This window comes from Panthera tigris, chromosome B2 (assembly GCF_018350195.1).
Source record: "Panthera tigris isolate Pti1 chromosome B2, P.tigris_Pti1_mat1.1, whole genome shotgun sequence".
In the NCBI taxonomy this organism is placed as follows: Eukaryota; Metazoa; Chordata; class Mammalia; order Carnivora; family Felidae; genus Panthera; species Panthera tigris.
In genome coordinates, this window is record NC_056664.1 from 132033489 (window position 1) to 132054525 (window position 21037).

At 46.9% G+C, this 21037-nt stretch overlaps 1 protein-coding gene across 3 annotated transcripts in view; it reads left to right on the top strand.

Annotated features, from left to right (window-relative positions):
- SAMD5 (sterile alpha motif domain containing 5) overlaps positions 1–21037 on the top strand; it is a 68603-nt gene that overhangs the window by 12404 nt on the left and 35162 nt on the right. Inside the window, exon 2 of one of the 3 annotated variants that reach the window (XR_006217926.1) lies at positions 786–978. Coding sequence is in view for 1 of the 3 variants with exons in the window: in XM_042987287.1 (XP_042843221.1) it covers positions 4477–4932 (456 nt within the window). In the remaining 2 variants the exon portion in view is untranslated. Of the gene's footprint in view, positions 1–785; positions 979–4476; positions 4933–9434; positions 9571–21037 lie in introns of those variants that run through there. The other 2 variants (XM_042987287.1, XR_006217925.1) reach the window with 2 other exon arrangements.

Here is a 21037-nt window from a genome sequence, read left to right on the forward strand (position 1 = left end):
TTTTTACGCACCCTGTGCGAGAACATTTATCTTTGGGATAAAATGCTGTGAAACCTATGTGGCACCAAGAGAATTTCATAATAAATGATTTTTCACTCTATATCCTTAAATCAAGTTACAGAGTCTGAGCAAAGTGGAAAAGCTGTTTCCTGATATTTAGAATTTAAAACCTGAATATGATTATCATTAATTTATTACACTGAGCATATCAATAGGCATTTTGCCAGAGTTATCACTAGTGCAAAACAATTCTAAAATGGTGCCTATAAAGAAACTTTTTTCACAACCTATTTTTCCATTGATTTTCATTAGGTAAGAAGTTCTTCCTGGAAAAAAAAAAAAAATCTGGCCCCAAACATATTAAATAATAAACAGCATGATAAGTGTTCTGAAAATTTTCATGTAAAAAAAAAAAAAGCTCTAATAAAGCAATACCACTCAGAAGTACTTGTAAAATTATAGGCACTTGACAATGTATGTTGAGTAAATTAATTTGCTGTTCTAAGGCTATGCCTAGGAACATAATAGCCACTTGTTTGTTTTTTTTTTTTTTTAAGTACATTTTTGTGTGGATGTAAACTACAGTTTAATTTCAGATTTCGGCTAATGTTAGGATTCATAGAATTTGGATTATCAATTCAAGCTTTTAGAAAATAGAACTTTTGTAATCTTCCTAATTAATGAACTAATATATATTAAAAGAAACTTTCCATTTATTCCATACGTGTTAAAAATTCTGAGAGCTCTCCAGTTCCATTTAATGAAGAAAACTCTTCTCTTTTTAGTTCAGTGACTGGCACTGGGATGTCTACTTAATACACATTTGATGAGTAAATGAATGATTGCGACAGGAGCCAGGCACTTACAGAAAAATGAGGTCATGTGGCAATTGTGATGAGCATTCGAGGAAATCAAGATGGTTGCTGCTCTGAGAACCTGCTGCTCAGGTTCTATCCTGAGCTAGCTGTGTGATCTCAGGTAAGTCCATTGTCCTTCCTGAGCCTTGACTTCCTCCATGCAAACTCGGATGTTTCAGACAATCTCGAGTGGCCTCCTACCTCCCAAACCCTAGTTCTAAATCTTAATATTAACCAGTCATTCTTTCCAGTTTTGCTTTGGACGGTAGCCATGGGTAGAGACCCATTTAGGCTATACACCCTCTGCCTTTGAAATTACATGTAGTGGCCTCTAGAACTAAATCTCTTTAGGCTTGTATGCTAAGGCAAGCAGTAGAAAGATAGAAGCCTTGAGGGTTCACACATAAAAGAGGTGAGCCAGTGGAGGAGACCAGAGAAGGAGAAGGATATCTAGAAAAAGCGCCCCTGTAGTTCAGAAGTCTCCAGACAGCAGGTTTTCTCTAGAGGTAACAGTAAGTTTTATTTATGACTGATTAACAACTGATTAATTTATAAAAGGCTTCCCTTCCAAAGGGAGCACCAGGATACTTTATTTCCTAATTGGATGGTGACTTTGCACATAAATAAAGGAGAATCACTGCTGCCTGTTGGGGTGACAGTTTGACAAGGCAGGTTTATTCTTGTCTCCCTCCTGATTTACTATATGACCTTGGGCCAGTCATTTATCTTCCCCCAAACCAGTTTCGCTAATTATAAAATGGAAATAAAAATACTTGCTGCCTTCACAGAGGATTAATGAGATAAGGTGAATGTCTTTAAGCTCCCGGAGGGGAAAAGGCTGTATACAAGTAAGCAAAGAACTAGTCAGAAGCTGCTGGACTTTTCGCACGACTTGGGAAAGAAAGCCCTAATGATAGAACCCCAGAGGTTTAAGTTTTCTAGCCCAAAAGAAAGGGGGGTGGTGTGGACTCCTATCTTACAACCAGCCCAAGTTTTCCTCCAGCATACATTGGAGACTGGAATGCATAGCAGCTGGCAGGCAAGCCTGAATTTATTCCTCCAGGGTTCTAGCTCTTGATCCGTCCTGAACGGCGACATCTTGGGGAGGGGTCAAATTAGTGTTCTGCTTCCTCAATTTCTTCTTCTGTAAGATGCTGAATGTAATACTACTTAGTCAGATACGTGGAGATACATGTATGGATTCCTGACATATAGTGAGTTCCAAGTAAGTATCTTCTATAACTTATGTCTTCAGCAGCAAAATTCAAACTGCTGGAATGTTTTCCTCCTAAAGATCAAAGGTCCTTAGGAAAGAGCGTTTGGGGTACAATGGTAAACGTGATGTAAAAATTCTTCATTTAAAAGGTGGGGCAGGGAACTAATACAAAGATCGATTCGGCTCACTCTCTTACACTGAATAAAGCGCGTTTGGACAACGCCTTAAAATTCGCCTGCGCGACCGCAAGGGGGCACTGTGAGTCTGCTTTGGCGCGGGAGAGGCGACAGCAGCGCGGGGCCGCGAGGACTGGATCCCAGCGTCCGGGAGAAACGCCCCGCCCCAGCTCGGGCTCCGGAAGGAGTGGCCTTGATGACAGCAGGAGCGAGGGGCTACAGGTAGCCCGACAGCTCTTCGAGCTCGTTCTCCTCCCACCCTGCAACAGGTCCCTTCCTGGCAGGTTCTTCCTGGCGGCTCTTCATAACGTGGGATCCGCTCGCTAGTGCCTGAGCTCACAAACCCGGACACCCTAGCCCCGGACCCCCCCCCCCCCCCGCCCCCGAACTGTAGGGAACATTTTGGGTGCGCCTAGGTGGGGTGCTTTTCCGGGCAAAAGGGTCAAAGCTGCCGTTTGCTTCTTTAAGGGGTCTGTGTCCCTTAAGGGGTTAAGCTTTTCTGATTTGGGGAAAGAGGACTCTCCCCTCCCCCACCCCCCAAAGCCAAATGCGCAATTCTGGAAACGACTCTGAAATCATCAGTAGTCTGTCTCCAAGGTCCAGGTTAGCGGATGGCACTCCCCACCGGGACTCCTCCGGGAACAGCGCCCAGTTTCGGTCCTCAAATATCTCAGGCGCGAAGTTGAATCGCCCTTCTGCGAAAAGAGAGGAGACCTGCCCCATCGAGTACCTCGACCAAAATTCTCTCAGCCCCAAGAAGAGGTCAGATAATTCAGGAAATGTAGTGGAGGCACTCGCTCTGTTCCACCTGCCGCTCCGGTCCCCACCCCCAGGCGTTTGCCCAGGCATTTGGGGAAAAGGGGGAAACTCGGCTGATTCTCTTCCCTGGAGAGAAAGTGCGGCGCGCCAAGGTGTCCCAGCGTCTCCTCTAAAGCCGGCTGGGTGGCGGTGTATCCGTGTCCTCGCGATCCCGGGCGGGAGGTGTGAGCTCTGCTCCCTGGGCTCCAGGACAGGTCGCCGGAAGCGTCCCTGGGGACAGAGCCACCCGGGAGATTCGGGCGGAATGCAAGGTGGGCGGACCGGACTGAAAGCACACTGGAGACGAGGATGAAAGAACCTGGCAGAAAGTAGGGTGGGGGGGCCGGGTGGAACGCGCCGGCCCAGGGGAAAGGTCCGACCCATCCCAAACTTTCGCAGACTCGGGGGCTTCGGAGGGGAGAGCCAGGCAGGAGCGCCAGCGTTTTCCGCCGCCCCGCGCGCCCCGCCGCAGCGAGGAGGGGCGGCACGCAGCGCCGGCTGGACTCGGGCGGTCCCCTCGTCGCGCCCACCCGCCGGGCTAAAGCGCCGCGGCTCGGGGCTGTGGGCGGGCGTCCACGGAAGAAGCCAGACCGCCTGGCTCCGGCCTGCGCGCCGGCTCCGAGGAAGGGGAGCTAACTCGGATTGGGCAAGGAGGAGGGCAACTTGGCCTCACGGCCTCGCCCGGCCGGGTCAGGCAGCGGGACGTGCCCTCGGGCTGCCCGCGGGCGCGCCGGCCGAAGTCGGGGCGGCTCGCGACCAAGTGAGATTTCCACGAGCTAGAGAAATCGGATTAAAAAGAAATGCACAGAGCGATCCCAGGCAGCCGCGGGAGCCGGGCAGCCTAGAAGCCGCCGCCTGCGCGCCGGGAGGACGGCGGTGACCCGCACTCGCGAAGACGAGGCGCTCCAGGGCGGCCGCGGGGCTGCGCGGAGGAGCCGCCTCCCCAGCGTGGGGCGCGCGTTCAGACGCCGCCACCGGCCGCCGGAAGGCGAGATGCGGCGCGCGGCTCCCGGCCGGTCCCGGCGGAGCAAACTCCGGGGCGGCACCGCGCGCCGCTGACCCGGCGCGAGTCCGAGGGCTGTGCCGGCCCCGCCCGCCTCCGCCCCCTCCCGCGCCCGCCGCGCGCCCCTCCCCGCGGCGGCGGCGCATCCAGGGGCGGCGCGGAGCCGAGCGGAGCGGCTCGCACAGCCGCCGGTGCCTGCGAGCTCCAGGCTGCTTGGGGAATTCACTTTGCCGCTTTCACGCTTCTCCCTCTTCGGGATTCTTCTGCTGGCTTTCTGGCTCCGGCCCTCTCCTTTCCTTTACACGGAGAACTTCGCGGCGGTTTCTCTTTCCCCTTGGAGGAGAGGATTAAAAGTTCCAAGAACTGGTGCCGCCCGTGCCGCTCGGGCGCTGGGACGGTGCTTGCCGGCGGGGTTCCAGTCCCACCATGTGCACCAACGTAGTTTACGAGTGGCTGAAAGCGTTGCAGCTCCCGCAGTACGCGGAGTCCTTCGTGGATAACGGCTACGATGACCTGGAGGTGTGCAAACAGATCGGGGACCCGGACCTGGACGCCATCGGGGTGCTGGCGCCCGCGCACCGCCGCCGCATCCTGGAGGCCGTGCGCCGGCTGCGGGAGCGGGATGCCGCCGCCGCCGGCCTCTACTTCACGCTGGAGCCGCAGCCGCCGCCCGTGCCGCCCGCGGTGACCGTCCCCACCGGCCGCCGGGGGGAGCCGTGTGGCGGCCCGGCCTCGGGCACTCGCGGGGACCCCCGCAGCCAGACGACCGCCCCCCGCAGCAGGGAGCTGGTGAGCTACCCCAAGCTGAAGCTGAAGATCATGATCAGGGATAAGCTCGTCCGCGACGGCATCCACCTGAGCAAGCCCCCGTACTCCCGCAAGGTAAGGAGGCGCCGCCCGGACCGCGCGGGGCGCGCGGCGGGAGGGGACACGGCCCAGCGGCGGCAGCGCATGCCAGGTGACGACGGGGAGGCCAAGGATGCTTTGGGTAGTTGGGATGCTCTCGTCTGTTCTTTCCGTATTCGCTCTTGGGTCCTTCCTTCCCGGTGTCACCAGCGGTTGGTAAGGCAAGATCCCGCACCCAGGTGTCAGTTCTAAACGAGGACCAAGTCTCCGCTTAGTGTCTGGGGCTCACCTGCCAGGAACCGGAATGAGCGGCGCTTCTCCAGGAGCGAAGGGCAATTCCAGATAGCCTCTGTGGTAGTGTTTAAGTCTGGCAGGTACCGGAACGGTGGCTAATACCTACCTTGGTGTCGATCTTTTTTTTTTTTTCTCATCCTTTTCCTTATCTTTTTGAGAAATTTCCAGAGGGAAATTGACGAACTCTTTAAAGGGTGGGAAGTCGAGCCCTGTGACTCCCAATTCCATAAAGTCAAATCACAACACTGCTGCACGTTTGTAAAGTGAACCACTGACAGGGACAGTGGGGGGGGGGGGCGGGTAAAACAAATGTGTGGCCACTTGGGATGAGTTCCCTCACCTGGAGTACAGGGAGGTCATCTGTGCTAAAGACACTGAAGATAATGGGGCCGCGGAGGGTGTGCTGCCGGGGTCTGTGCTGGGTCACCGATTTGGTTTACTGTTAATCCAGATGCCACAAAGTAGGAACCACTGTGAGTTCTAGAAAGTGTTGAGTGGACTCGCGGTTGGGAGGGGAGAGCACAGTCCAAGGAAGTGAGATTTTTCAGTGGCCAGTGAGGAATTCTGGGCAGGGGGGAGAGGGGTGGGGAAGGAACTGGGAGGTTATGGAAACTGCCCTGTGAGGAAGGCTCAAATACAGGTTTGGGCCTTGAATAATGAACAGGAAGTCTTATTTTCACACAGGAGCTCTCCCTCCAGCCGAGTCTGTTCCGTTTAGGTTCCTGAAGCCTTCCAAGTTGAGGGTCTTTGCCTTGAAAGGGAGAAGTAGACAGCACAGGTGATCCTCAAACTTGCTTGGATTTACCCAGGAAAGGGAGGACTTCAGCTGGAAATCCTATAGAGAAGCTCAGGGGGGAATGGTGGTAAAGGAGCTGCAGCTGGGGGGTGAGGGGGGGTGGGGGGAACGGCTGTAAACACAGCACCCTAACAGGGGAACACGGATTATCTACGTGTTCTGTGCTCATCGTGGTCACTTGCGTTGCATTATGTTCTTAAGTGAGGGTCATAACGTCCAGCTTTCAGGAAGGGCAAGCGAAAACTTGGTAAAAAGTGGATAGGGTAGACGGGAATAAAGCATTTGATATTATCCACATGTTATCTTGCAAGAAAGGCAGTTTGGATAACTTGCTTGAGAGTAGACATTTGACTTATAAAACTAATAGAGAGGGCAGGTCCGGAGGACAGTTTGCCTCAAATTAAACCTGTATTCCAGTCACCCACCCTGTGTTACCGATATAACCGATGTAGGCCCCAAACCGGGGAATAGAGAGGAAAACACGCTTTTCCCAGGCAGGTAGAGTTAGTCCCGTCTGGTGTGGATAGAGGGACAGGACCATTAGTCCAAAGGCTCGTTCCCGGAGACAGCAGATCAAAGGAGTTCAAGGTGTCAGACTCTTGTGATTTACATCCCAGGAAGTGAAGTGGGTGTGGGCTGAGAATATGTGAGCAGGTGGGCACACGGTGAGGACATAGGTCAAGGCCTGGCCAGAATGGGATACAGAGAATAAGGTGTATCACTGTGCCACTAGCTTATTCTTCGGGAACAGAGCTGAGTACGGGCAAGAGGGCAGAGGACAGCGTGCGCTGGAGAGAGTGATGTGCAGGAAGTGTCCCATTTGGTCCTGAGACTTAAACATACAGGCATAGATATCAAACTTAGAAGCTGAGAAGGATTCTTGTTCCATTTAGAAGCGGTCGAGAATTCTATGGATGTGAAATGTCTGGGTGCAGACTTTGGACTGAATCCTGCCTAGATCATGGTGTCCATATGGTAGTTCATTTGAGCAAGTGCGATTTAGAGAAGAAGATTTCACCTCGTGTTGTAATACTATTTACTTTCCGTGTAAATGATGATTTTAGTCAACTTCCATATAAATCCGGTAACAATCCTTGATAAAAAAGATAACACCCTGTTCACTTTCCATACACACTTAATTCTGGTTCTTAAACTGATGGAGGAATCAAATGGAGGCAGAAGTGTGTTTGGACCTCCACGGATGCTCCGACTGGGGACTAGAAACATAGAGATGACAAATTGAATTATAAAAAAAAGTTCTGTTGCTGTAGTTTTATACATCTGTTATAAGAAAAACACATAATAGGAACTAAGGTGTAATTAACGTTGCATTGAACATACAAGTGAGCCACAGTGCCAAATCATGTTGCTTGTTCTGAATGTGTCACTTATGTGTGCATTGCCTCTAAAGTTTTGGGTTTTAAATGATTTAAGAATTGTTTTCTGGGGCGCCTGGGTGGCTCAGTCGGTTAAGCGTTCGACTTTGGCTCAGGTCACGATCTCACGGTCCGTGAGTTCGAGCCCCGCGTCGGGCTCTGGGCTGATGGCTGAGAGCCTGGAGCCTGCTTCCGATTCTGTGTCTCCCTCTCTCTCTGCCCCTCCCCCGTTCATGCTCTGTCTCTCTCTGTCTCAAAAATAAATAAAACGTTAAAAAAAAAAATTAAAAAAAAAAAAAAGAATTGTTTTCTGGCACAGCTTGTGTGTGGGCAGATAGTGCTAGGACTTTTCCTTCAGAATGTGAGCCACATTATAATAGCTCCAAGTTCCTTGGCTCGGTCATGGTCAGAACGTGTAGGTGGTTCATTATGTGCATTTGGGATTCTGCTTATTCAAGCAGGCCTTACATTTCCTTTATAGTCATTTGCATCGTTGATCCCTGTGATTATTTTTTTGCATTTTGGTAAGAATATTAGGTGGCTTGAAAGTGGGTCATGCCATGAATGATCAAGGCAGGGATAGCAAATCTTTAGAGAGGAAAGTAAATTGAGGAGTTTTCCCAAGAATCACTTGAGAGGAAGTTAATGTTGGGGTTAATGTTGGGGGTGCCGTGCATCTTACCAACTGTCGCCACTTTCCCCTCTTCGGTGAGTTAAAATGTAAGTAAAAAGTTAAGTTCCTCTTTGTTTTCCAAAGGCTGTAATTAAAATACAAGTTCAAAGTAAGTTTCCCTTTGGTTTTCCAAAGAAAGTAATTAAAATGTAAGTTCAAAGTAAGTTCCCCTTTGGTTCCCAAAGTAAGTCTGCAGCTTTGGAAAACCAGGAGCTTGCAAAGAACAAATGCTGCTTGAAATAAAAAAGCACTGGATGGGTCCCTTTTCTGTCCTGTACTTGGCTTCTGTGACTGCTGTGATTCCTGCCTCAGTGGAATGGGGTTATGTTTTCACAGGGTAAATATTAGGTCAAGCTTTACACATATTATCTCCATACTCACCAAGCTCCGAGCCCTGTGCCAAGCCTCTAGGCTCCCGGTCCCTGTGCTTGGCAGGATGCAGAAGCCTGGCCTCGAGGAGCTTGGTCTAGCAGGGAAGACATCAAATGGAATGAACAGTAATGCTAAAGGCACGGTTGCTTTGGTGGGTAGCACATGATGCCATGGACAGGTGCGTCCGACTTCATTTGCAGGGAGGTGGGTCTGGGCAGGCTTTCCAGAACAGACATTGGGTCAGAGAGCTGAAGGTTGGGAAGGGTTTGGCCTGAAGGTTTGCTATGAGCAAGGATCCTAAGGGAACAGTGTTCTAGAGAGGGAGAACAGTATGTGCAAAGGCCAGAAAGGGAGGAGGTTGGGGTATGCAACCTGGCAACAGGAACTTAAGGGAATTCAGTCTGGACAGAGCCCACAATGCTTGGAGGAAATGGCAAGATATGAGAGACAGACAGTGGCTGGTCCTGGGTGGTCTTGAACTCATCCTTAGGAGTTCAGAGTATCTTAAGAGGGGAGCTCTCGATGGATCCTGCCCAGAAGGAGGGTAAACAGTTTAGGTTGTTGTAGGGTCAGGAGAGATTTGCTGGTGGCCTGGACTGGGTAGTGACAGTGGGGGAGGAGCAGTGGAGGGAATTGTGAGGTGGAATGGACGGAACACGGTGACCGTTTGGCTGACAGGGATGAGAGGGCTCTGAGAGGTTGGGAGGACCTGCGGATTTCAGGATTCGGATTCTGATGCTGTTCCCTGACGAGGTAGAGGACCTGACAGAAGAGCAAGTTTGGCAAGGAAGAGGCTGCCTTCAGGTGTAAACATACAGAGTGTCTCCAGTGTCTTCACTACCCTAAAAATCCTCTTGAGTTCCAACTCTTCCTCCTCCCTAAAACCCTGGCAACCCCTGATCTTTTTACTCTTTCCATAGTTTTGTCTTTTCTAGAACATTCCAGAACATTCTAGAACTGTGTGTTGAAAGCACACAGTATGTAGTTCTTTCAGATTAGCTTCTTTCACTTAGTAATGTGTGTTTAAGGCCCCTCCATGTCTCCTCATGGCCTGACAGCTCATTTCTCTTTAGCGCTGAACCATATTCCGTTGAACAGATATAACACCGACATGATGAAGTTTGGCAGAGAAGACAGAACCAAGGCTACTGCTAGGGAAGAAGGTAGACTCCGTCATGGGAAGGGTTTTGCGGGGTTGTGTTTTTGTTTGTTTGTTTAATTATTTTTTTTTTAATTTTTTTTAACGTTTATTTTATTTTTGAGACAGAGAGAGACAGAGCATGAATGGGGGAGGGGCAGAGAGAGAGGGAGACACAGAATCGGAAGCAGGCTCCAGGCTCTCAGCCATCAGCCCAGAGCCCGACGCGGGGCTCGAACTCACGGACCGTGAGATCGTGACCTGAGCCGAAGTCGGACGCTTAACCGACTGAGCCACCCAGGCGCCCCTGTTTAATTATTTTTAAGGATGAGAAGAACTCAAACGTGTCGAAGTGTTGATGGTAGGGAGCCAGAGAAAGGGAGACACCCAGGAGGTCAAAGTCTTGGAGGAGGTGGGAGGGAATCGTGCCCAAAGCGTTGGAAGGAAAAGGTGGATTTGCTTCTAGTAGGAGAGGGGTTCCTCCTCCATAGTGGGAGGGAGCACAGGAAGGATGGGCAAGGAGACTGGGAACGTTGAGGGGGTGACATTGAGAAGTCCTCATTTCTCTGACCACCTGATGCCAGTGAGGGGGAAGTGGAGGGATTAGAGGTTTAGGGGAGAAGGTTGTGGTCATATACAAGTATTGGGTATTATGATCTGGTGCTATGGCTGTACCTGAACATGACACAGTATTTATAGGATGTGCGTAACCACACGTGTATAGAAGGCACCCTCATCGTGCATATGTGTGGGGTGCAAATTGCAGGCTGTGCGTAAGTTTTATCGAGTCCTGTGGAGTTTGGCAGTGCTCTGGACTGTGGTGTGGTAGAGGGGAATGCTATGGGGCTATAAAGGTATCCTGTTTCCTAGCAGACTTGGAAAAGCAGAAAGCAGGCCACAGGATAGATAGCAGACGGGGTAGGCTTCTTGACTTTTTCATTTGAAAAACATCTCCTTTCCAGTTAAAGCTGTGAGTTAGGGGCCCCTGGGTGGCTCATATGGTTAAGCGTCTGACTCTTAGTTTCGGCTCAGGTCATGATCTCACAGTTTGTGGGTTCAAGCCCCACATTGGGCTGTGCACTGACAGTGTGGAGCCTGCTTGGGATTCTCTGCCCCTCCCCCGGTTGTGTGTGCTCTCTCTCTCTCAAAATAAATAAATAAACTTTAAGAAAAACCTGTGAGTTAGTATAACCTTATTTAATAATGCTGTCAGAGTGTTAGGTTTCTTTAATACCTCAGCGTGAATTTAATTATGTAACAAGACGCCTGTGGTAATAGGCCTGTTAATGGATGTTTGGGAGAGATGGCCTGGGATGAAGGACAGGCGGCACGAGGGCTCCTGTGTCTGTGCCAGGGTGAGGATACGGAAGAAATAGTCAGAAAGGAAAGACAGAAGTTGGTGAAAATAACTTTAGAGTTCTGCCCTGGGTCCTGGCAGAGCTGAACTGACCATAAATATTCCTTCCGAAGAATTCTTCCACCTTCGTGAAGTTATCAGGGACAGATCGGAAGCTGGCAAAGTTCAGTTTTCCCAGCTCAAGTCGATGTCCTCAAGTATCCGCAGCCTCGGCGAATGAAGCTCCATCTAGAAAGAAGGGGCTGGGAGTGAGACGACTTTCCTCATGCTCTTTGTAGTTTACTTTCCGGAGAGTTTCCACGAACATGGACTCCTAGCCGGCCAGCCGGCCGTCTAGCCGTCCATCTGTCCGTCCATCTACTTAAACATCCCCTCCAGAGTTCCTCAGGTGAAATTTGAAACTGGCCCCTGTCCACGGAGCGCGGAGAGAGACCGGAGAGAGAGGCAGACCAGTCCAGGTTGGTAGGTGGCAGGTCTGAAATAAGCAAGGGAACTGACAAGTGAGGCTTGTCTTGGGTGCTGTGTGGTGAGTAGCTCTCTGCACCCGCCTGCCAGAATCTTAAAAGTTTGTACAGAGGTCGTAATGGGGCGTGGTCATACACATCATCCAGATGCTCTCAACAGCACACTACTGTCTAAAGGCTGTGTTCTTGAAGTGGTTCCTGGTATGGGAACGTACCAGTGGGTATTCATTCCAAAGACAGGGGTGAGTCTGAGGAGCCTCTGCTTGCTGGGGTCCAGCTCTCGGGTCCACTGGTGGTCACCTTCTCTCGATGACCGCCATCCAGCGGCCAGGCCCTAGGATTCTCGCAGTGAACCGGAAAGATATGGCTCCTGCTTACGATCGATGGATGTGTATGTTGGAGGGCCTCGCCCAGTGTCTGACATGCAAAAATGACACCTTGTAAAAGTTGAATGTAGGATGCGAAGGCTATCTGGCTGTGACATCTGTCACCCTGTTGATCGCCAGGGTTGATGGGGCTGATCTGGCTGGCTAGGCGGGCGTCCCCTTCCTCCCTCACCGCTCCATGTGCTTTCCTCCTCGAGGCGACACTGAGTCTAAGAGGATGACCTTCCCAGATGGGGGAGGGCTGCTCCTGGGTCAAGGGTCTATGAATAGCTGCACTGCCCTCCTAGAACCTCCAAACAAGCTCTCAAGGTCCATTTGTGGAACATCGGGCAGTCAGGCTTCCAAGACTCCAGACACATCCCAGTGAGTCTCTGTGCATGGGGCAGTCTGCCTTTCCAAACAAACAAACAAAACAGTTCAACGTTGTCTCCACAAATGCCAAGAGTTAGTGAATTCTGCACTTAGGTTGGTTTCAAATGTTAAAAAAAAAAAAAAAAAGATCAACTTTGGTCAAAACTTGAATGTAGATTGTCAGTGAAGAAATTTAAAATCCAAGTATGCTTATTCGTTAAGTATCATCAAAGAAGAGCTGGGAATTAAAATGGCTGGTTGGACAGGTCATTTAAAAAACAGACCTCTGGGGTGCCTGGGTGGCTCAGTCAGTTGAGCTCAGGTCATGATCTCACGGCTCATGGGTTCAAGCCCCGCGTCGGGCTCTGCGCTGACGGCTCGGAGCCTGGAGCCTGCTTCAGATTCTGTGTCTCTCTCTCTCTCTGCCCTTCCTGCTTGTGCTTTGTCTCTCTCTCTTTCTCTCTCTCAAAAATAAATAAACATTCCAAAAAAAGTAAGAAGAATTTATAAAAAGCAGACCTGCAAAGCAGGGTCAGGACCAGGGTACAAAATTTAAGAAGGTGCTCATCCTTGGGGATGTGCACTCTAGGCCCTGACTTCGGGCTGGCCGCCATTAACGGGGGAGGTCAGTCGTCATGGAAGATCAGGTATCGATGGGCATGTCGGCCGCCCTCCAGTCACCTGCAAAGCCGTCACTTGCTCTTCCCATGCTTCAAACCTGTCCCGAGCGCCCACCCTGGACTGGCCTGCGTTCTGTGCGCGATGGCAGCTGGTGGAGCTCATCCAGATGGGAGAGAGCTCTGCGCATCCTCGTCGGTCCTCGCCGCTCACACCGGGCTGTGGTGGGTGAGACCACCGGCTCAGAACCAGACCGTCCAGTCCAGACCCCAGCTGTGCTCCGTGCGGGGTCACCTCGGCCCCCCTGCGAAAAGTGGACAACACCAGTGACTAGGTCACAAGGTTCTTATGGAGGTGAGATGCGCTAAGAACTTAGGAGGCTATAATTTGTATCCGTTTCCTGGGGCTGCCGTCGTAAAGTACCACAGACGGGGTCCATAAAACAACAGACATTTATTCTCTCATGGTTCTGGGGGCTGCAGGTCCCAGTTTAACGTGTCCGTGGGGTCTTGCTCCAAAATCCTAAGGGTCTGCACTGTGGTTTACCTACAGGGGCCGCCCAAGCCTCCGGAGGGCATCCCTGTATGTGTCACCTGTCACATCGGGCGCCGTTGGGTCTGCTGGAGCGCGTGGCCCGGGTGGCAGTGCCACCCATGCAGAACCTTCTCTTGCTCTGGGCCGAACTCAGAACGAGCAGCTTGGTGAAAGGGCTGGGGCGGCATTTCCCAGTGAGGGAGAGGTTGCCTCTGAAGCCCCAAGGGGCCCATTTAGGCGCCGTGCCTCCCTTCTGGTTTTAGGAGGGGCCCGATGGCACAACTTCTCCTCCCTTATGAAAAGATGTCTCAAGATGCCCCACACTCCAGGGCCCCTGAACACTTCACGGGAAGGCCCCTCAGTGTGTGTCAGATTTCTCACCTTCTGACGTGCAAATTTCGTACCACGAAGTCTAGGGGAGTTGCGACTCCTTGTCCGCTAGGTCCAGGCGGCACGGCATCACCGGCGGGAGGGACGTGTGATCGAGAACCCTGTGAACTAAATGATGACAGAGGTACTGGAGAGTTGCTATGGCCCCTGGGGGGTAGGTCACTGAAGGTCTACTGCTGGCCTTGCCTGGTGGATTTTCTGGGCATTGAGAAAATTGCGTTTGCCAGATGAGGAACCTTTGTTCAGGTTAAGTGCCCCCCTATTGCAGTCCCTGTTCCGCCACACATACCTCATCTTGCTCAGATGCTGCAGCCTCCGTCATAGTGGCCTTCTGTCAGCTTTGTACAGAAAATCCCCTTGGCTCAGGTCCCCTTCCTGATCATCGGGGTGTTTGGTAATTAATGAGTGGCAGATTATTACTACAACCAATGTCCGTTCATTTCTTGCCTGAAGATACAATAATGAAAATGATTTTTAAAAATATCAACATTTCAGGGGTGCTTGGGTGGCTCAGTTGGTTAAGCGTCCCACTCTTGATTTCGGCTTGGGTCATGATCGCATAGTTCGTAAGGTTGAGCCCCACGTCGAGCTCTGTGCTGACAGTGCGGAGCCTGCCTGGGATTCTCTCTGCCTCTCTTGGAGCGCCCCCCGCCCCCCGCCCCCCGCCCCCCGCAGTAAATACACATTAAAAAAATAAAAATGTAAACATTTCAGCATTTAGACATTCAAAATTAGATCGTAATCTTTAAAACAGTCGCTTGATCCATCACAGCGTTCCCATTACTCAAAACATTTCTGAAGGTCTGGCATCTGCAGAACACTCTAGAACATCTTCAGTGGTGACAAGCCTTCATTCTTCTAAGGTGGATCCGGTTTGGGGTAAATACCTAGAGTGATTTGGAATCAAATCTGACAATTATGAGTAATGACATTCGATACAAATAGGAAATGGAAGACGACATCTGACAACAGATGGAGTATTTTTTTTTTCTTGGTATGACTTGTAAAGTAGTTTTACATTTTACGATATAATCCTTTTCCTACTTTTGCATCCTTAAAAATACGCTTTTATGGTGTACCCACGTCCTACGGATGGAAACTCTTCAACAAAGCTGTGTAAAATACCAATGTCCATTCCCTGCGTATCTGCGAAGAGTAAGGCACTAGTCATGGGCTCCGCGAGGAGATAATTATTGCCCAGGTGCTTGTGGCCCTAAAGGGGAGGAGTTTGGTAACTACGTAGATATTAGTAAGCCGCAGCACTCGATGGGCTAATCGGGGTGTGGGTAGTCTCCTGGGGGTGTGTGTGGCTTTTCCTTTGCCCATCCTGCTGTTCTTAGAAAGCTCTGCTCTCTGGCTGCTTTCACCAGGGTTACGGAAGTCAGAGTTCTCATTTTTCCCTCTCGCTGTTGAGTGCAGAAAAGATGCTAAGGGCAGGCACGCCAGTGTTAAGAATGCCTTTGTGAACCTGGTGTGCTCTTAGGTAGTTGTCTGAGGTTTACGGTGACAGATAAGAAAGAGACAACAGGTTTTGATATAAATGCAGTTATTTTTAGATTATGTCATTGCTCTGATCTCAGCTCACTGGAAGTATGTTCTGAAATGAATGTTCTTAAAAAGGAAGGTGGGTCAGATGCCACGGGCTTGACCAGGGCTGGTCCTCGAAACATACAAGGGTGCCCTGAGATATTTGGAGAAACAGTGCCCAGAGCGAGGGAAAGTTCGCCAGGAACCAAGGTGGTCATGGCCTCTCATCGTCACAGCCTGTGCAGAGCTGGAAATGGCGTGGAGTCCTTGGCTTATTCTCGCTGCCACCCAAGCTTGAGTTGGTAGGTTTTTAACAGCTATATTCTAAGTTTTATGAAAAAATGTTATTTCAGATCACCTGCTGATTCGGACTTGAGAGGCCTGGGAGGGATCGGAAGGGAATTCTCGTTTTCAGTCAATATAAAAACTATTAAGGGTAAATAACTGTGGATCATGCCAAGAGACATTAAGGATACAATCTGTCTTACATAGAGATTAAGTGACATCTAATAGTTTAAAGAGATTTCATTACCGCTTCTAATCGAAATAAATGGTCTGATGAGCTCTAAAAATCTTACTCTTAGGTTTCCATAAGGTTATAAATACAAACAGAATAAGACCTACTTTATTTGGAACACGTTCAAAACATAAGGAAAAGAATTGGTATGTATTTTTTGTTTACCCAAATCAGAAGGAACAGCTGTTCCAAATTTTAAGGCGTTTTTCCTAGAATCTGTCATAACTTTTATAATAAGACTAGAGGTATGTCTACTGTATTTAACCCCCAGGGTGTATAATTTTTTAACACCCCACTTCTGTTTGACAAAATTATCTTAAGTAATAGTCATGGGATAGTATATAGTAATGATTTTCTTGATTTCTTCTTTAGTTTTAAAGCAATTAACAATTAAAATAAGGAACACATTTTAATTTTAAAATATTCAAACTTGGGGTGCCCAGGTGGCTCAGTCGGTATAGCATCCAACTCTTGATTTTGACTCAGGTATTGATCTCACGTTTCGTGAGTTTAAATAAACTGAAAAAAAAAAAAACACAAAGTATTCAAACTTAACAAACATTTTATCTATGAAATAAAACTTGCACTTAACCAGACTGAAGTATTATGCTTTGCAATTTGTGCTGCCTCACTGTTTTGAATTTTCTTTTTAAAAAACAATTTTTTTAAATGTTGGTTTATTTCTGAGACGGAGACAGAGCATGAGTGGGGGAGGGGCAGAGAGAGAGAGGGAGGCACAGAAGCTGAAGCAGGCTCCGGGCTCTGAGCCGTCAGCACGGAGTCCGATGTGGGGCTCGAACTCACAAGCCGTGAGATCATGACTTACGCCAAAGTCAATCGCCCAACCGACTGAGCCACCCAGGCGCCCCTGTTTTGAATTTTCAACACAAGAACTCTAAGTGGTCACATAAGACAAATAGAATTGGAACAATTCAAGTTGTTTTTTTTTTTTATTTTTTACTTTGTTTTTATAAATCATGGTTCCTATCCCTGTTTATTTCAAATATCCTGTTTAATTTAGGAATATATAATAGCATAAGAGACACGTGTCACCAACCCACAGACTTGTACTTATTCTAGAAAAGGACTCTTGTGAACCAAGTCTGTGGGTTGGTGCCAGCTGTATCACCGGGAGTTCTCGGAGTTAACTGTCATGTAGAACACGGTGCTCATTGAAAGGACAGGTCATAAAAAGATGCTAATTGGAAGTGAATACACATACCATTAAAACTGAACAGTAAGTAATTGCAGCAGCTACAGTAAGTAATTTGGACCAAAGACTTTTTCAGGGAGAAGCGTTAGACCGCTAACATTGTTTAGAATTGTCTGTAGGGCATGTTTATAATTAAAAGGTTTATTTTGTTTTTAGGTACCTTTCTATTGCCTACAACTGAGGCGAACCCTTTCCTCTGCCCTGCCTGGGAGACATTAAGCAATGTGATCATTTTAGTTTCAGAGAAGCTGTTTCTTCTGTAAAGTGGTGCTGGCACCTCTCGCCGGGTTATAGTGTGAATGAAATGGGATAATATTTATGAAGTTGTTTTTTAAGTTCTAGGAGGACTTTACAGACTTAAGGTGTGTTTATGGGTAGTGGATAAGTCATTATGTTTATCATAACATTTTGAAAGCATTTCTGATTGAAAATTAATCATCCTGAACCGAGAAAATTTGGAGAACACTGAAGCAGATCAGGAAGAAATTTAAAACAGTCTACATTGCAATTTCTAATGATACAGTGTATCTCTTTAAAAGTCATTTATATATAAGAATATTTGTTTTGTACATGTGCACAAATTTCGTGTTACACTGTTAATGGATAAGGGTCAGGCTGTTCCTGTATCTCAGATATCATTTGAAAAATGATTTTTACACTAAGTAGTCTCTCTGAGTTTAATACCATAATTTATAATCATTTCTTATTGGGTTGAAACCTTACCCATATTATTATTGATTGTTACAACTTTTTGTCATTTGAAGATGGCATGTTTGAGAAAGAGTATTTCGTTGTTCTTTGAATTAGATTTCTTAGATTACCAGTTTACATAATTTTGTATTTATGGCTTTTAATATTTATAATTATGTACTGCCGGTTCATGGTGCTTGCCTGTTTTTTTCTTCCCCTGTGGTCTCAGACTACTCCCAGTTGCTTCGCAAGAACTTTTTATATATAAAGGAAAACAATCATTATTGCATAGTGGTTTATAGAGCTATTTCCCAGAATGGTGGTTTACCTTAGAATTTTATGTTTTTTTTTTCCGTATGCCACCAAAATTAAAACTCTTATGTATTCTAATTTGCCAATAATTTTAGTATTTTTTTTTCAGACTGGTGGAATATAGAAGGTACAAACTCAGATATAATTGAATTTGAATTATTTTTTTTTTTACCATTTACTTCGACAAGTCATTTAATCTTTCTAAATCTGAGTTGTCTCATCTATAAAATAGGTATAATATTATCTACTTCTTAACCTTATGGTTATGAAGCTATTCTCTGTATGAAGACCTTAAATAGTTCACATCCTTACCATTCTATTGAAACTAAGTATTCTTTTCATAATTTCAAAAAGCTCTTTAAATCATAGCAACGTGTATAATATTTTTGCCTGCTATAACCATTGAGAATATTTTGCTGAATTGATCATTTGCTTTTTAGGTTTTCCTTTTTTTTTTTTTTTTTTAGGTAGAGAATATATATAGTTAATCTCTATCTTTGTGATCACTTTTACCCTTATAAACCCCTTCTCAAGTCCAAAATAAGTTCATATTTACTTACATCTCCCATTATTCCTTTTGTTTGTTCATTTAATTTCTACATTTCACTCTCTCATCCATCTGAAGTTTATTTTGGTGCATGATATAAAGTATAAATATGATAAGGTAAAGCTCTGATGTTATATGTAATCATACATACATGACAATTTTATCGTGCACCTTATAGGAATTCTAGCTTTCATTTCTGTGTTCTTGTCTTGTTCCAAATTTTAATGGAAATGCTGCAGACATTTTGCAATTATTCTGCCACTGGTTCTCATTGTAAGATTCTCCTCATAATGTTAAAAATTATTTTCATTTTTCTAATTTGTGGGAATTTTTATTGGCAATGGATATTGGATTCGATTAAATATATTTTCAACAGTTTAAAAATAATCGACAGTGCTTTTCTTACTGGGCTTAATGTTGTGATGTAGTATTACGTTAATAGATTTTTTCAATATTAAACCATGCTTACATCATTGAGGTGAAGTCAATAATGAAGCAATGTCTTCTGAAGCAACCTGAGCTTGGGAGGAGGAATTATGTTCTTACTCCCAGTTTGTGATGACATTTTTTTACATTGCGTATCTTTTCTCTCATGAATAATGCTTGACATTTACCTTCAGTTTGCTAACCCCTTCGACAGTTACCGTCATGACATTATTACAGTTGACTTTGTGCCAATGGCTTTGTGGAAGTCACAGTGGTGAGACATGGGGCTAGGCCTGCAGCCTGTGGCTCAGAAGGCAACGGCTGCATAGTTGTGGGTAACTACTTATTTTTCTGGTTTGTGCAGACATTTTGTGTTTGAACCACAGAGCAGAAACTCTGAGGAGGGTAGGGAGTCGGGTTGAACTTGAATCCCTGTTGATTTTACTGTTTTCCGAGAATTCTCCCTCTTGTCCACCCACTGCACCCCCAACCCTCACAGGGCACCTGCTCTCTTCCTGCCCACCCCCCCCCCCCAGGCCTTTTGGTGGAAAATACAAGGGGCTGCTTGCCAGATGCCGTGTTAAATTGAAAACCCTTATAAAGGAAATTGATGTGGCATTCGTTTTAATTTGGGTCTTTGATTTTGCATAGAAACAACAGCCCAATGTGTAACAAAGATACAATTGGAAGACGCAGTAAGAATAAGAAATATTGTACCGAGTCCTTGATTTACATCTCAACATTTCTTGACTGGTCAAATAGAATGACTTCCTTAAAAGGTCGTTGAGGCAAGAATTAACAATGGAGTACACGGATGTCATGTTTCTGGAGAAAATACCTCTATCAGGTGCTGAATCCGGCGGGGTTTGCAGAAATCAGCTGGGTTTGCAGAGAAGGACGCACCCAGCTCTTCCCAAGCTAGCCATCAATCAGGCAATAAAGATATAACCACTTTCAAGTAACCATGTATCAACACAGAATGGAACACTGCTGTGTTATGAAATGCTCCTCTGGGAAATTCTTGATTGGCAAAAGTAGTGCTGCATTAAGCAGGGGCAATTTTTTCATGGCCAGAAAGTAATAAAGCTCTAGATAATCTTTATGAAAAGAAAATATTTTACATAAGGAACCGCCACCCAGCCAGAAGACTTGCTTCCTATGGTAGATCCCGTTAAGGTGAAAAGGAGCTCTACCTAAATGTGAAAGAAAAAAAACCTGGTAATTTGGTAAGTTGTTAATTGCATCCAACGTTGGTGCTCTAGTCACTGTCATTCATAAGTCATCTGAAGAAAAGGTGGTATATTAGTTGCTATCTGGGATCACCCAGATCCACCGTGTCTCTGGCTTCATTAGGTTTATACAGTAGGAGAAAATTCAAGATAGGCACATTGCATCCATTAGAGATTAAAGTTGTGCCAGAGGGTATGCAAAGTAATTTTACTCCTTTGAGATGTACTTCATGACCGAGAGGTGGTGGGGAGTTGGAGTTAGGTTGGTGGCGTTAACTTTGAGTTTTATTGCGGTGTCATTTTTTAAATCAGAGTTTTTCCTGCCACGTCTTGGCACAGCAATTTGGGCCAGTGTATTTATCTCTGTTAACATGACCCCTTATATGGATATACTTACCTTGAAAATGGTGGTGAACTGAATCCTCTGATCGTTTTCTGATCGCTTATTAAAGCAGTGGGACAGTAATATGCTTCAACTGTTGAGCCATATCAATCTCGCTCTCTGACAGGAAGTATGACATTCTGTGTCACCCCCAATATTGCTATTTGGGGATGAACGTGCTCAATTATATTAAATGCGATTTGTGGGGAAAGAGGGAGAGTGATGTTGTTCTTCTGAAAGCAGGCAAATTGAAAAAGCAAGAGCCCCTAGGGTAGTGAACTCAACCCATATTCTAAAAACCTTTCCCCTGTGCTTTGATTTCATTAATTGTAAAAATTCGATTTATTCTTAATCCAACCATATGGCCATTAGTTACGGATATTTTGACTTTACTCTTCACATCTGGAGGGGACTTTTCTTACTTGAACCTCCTCCCTTTTTCTCCCCGTGGAGTTTAGAAAGCTAAAATATCATTTTCCGTCCTACCTAGAGTTACTGTTTCAGTCAGACTCGCACAAATTAGGATAAGCTTCTTGCTCTTGGTAACTT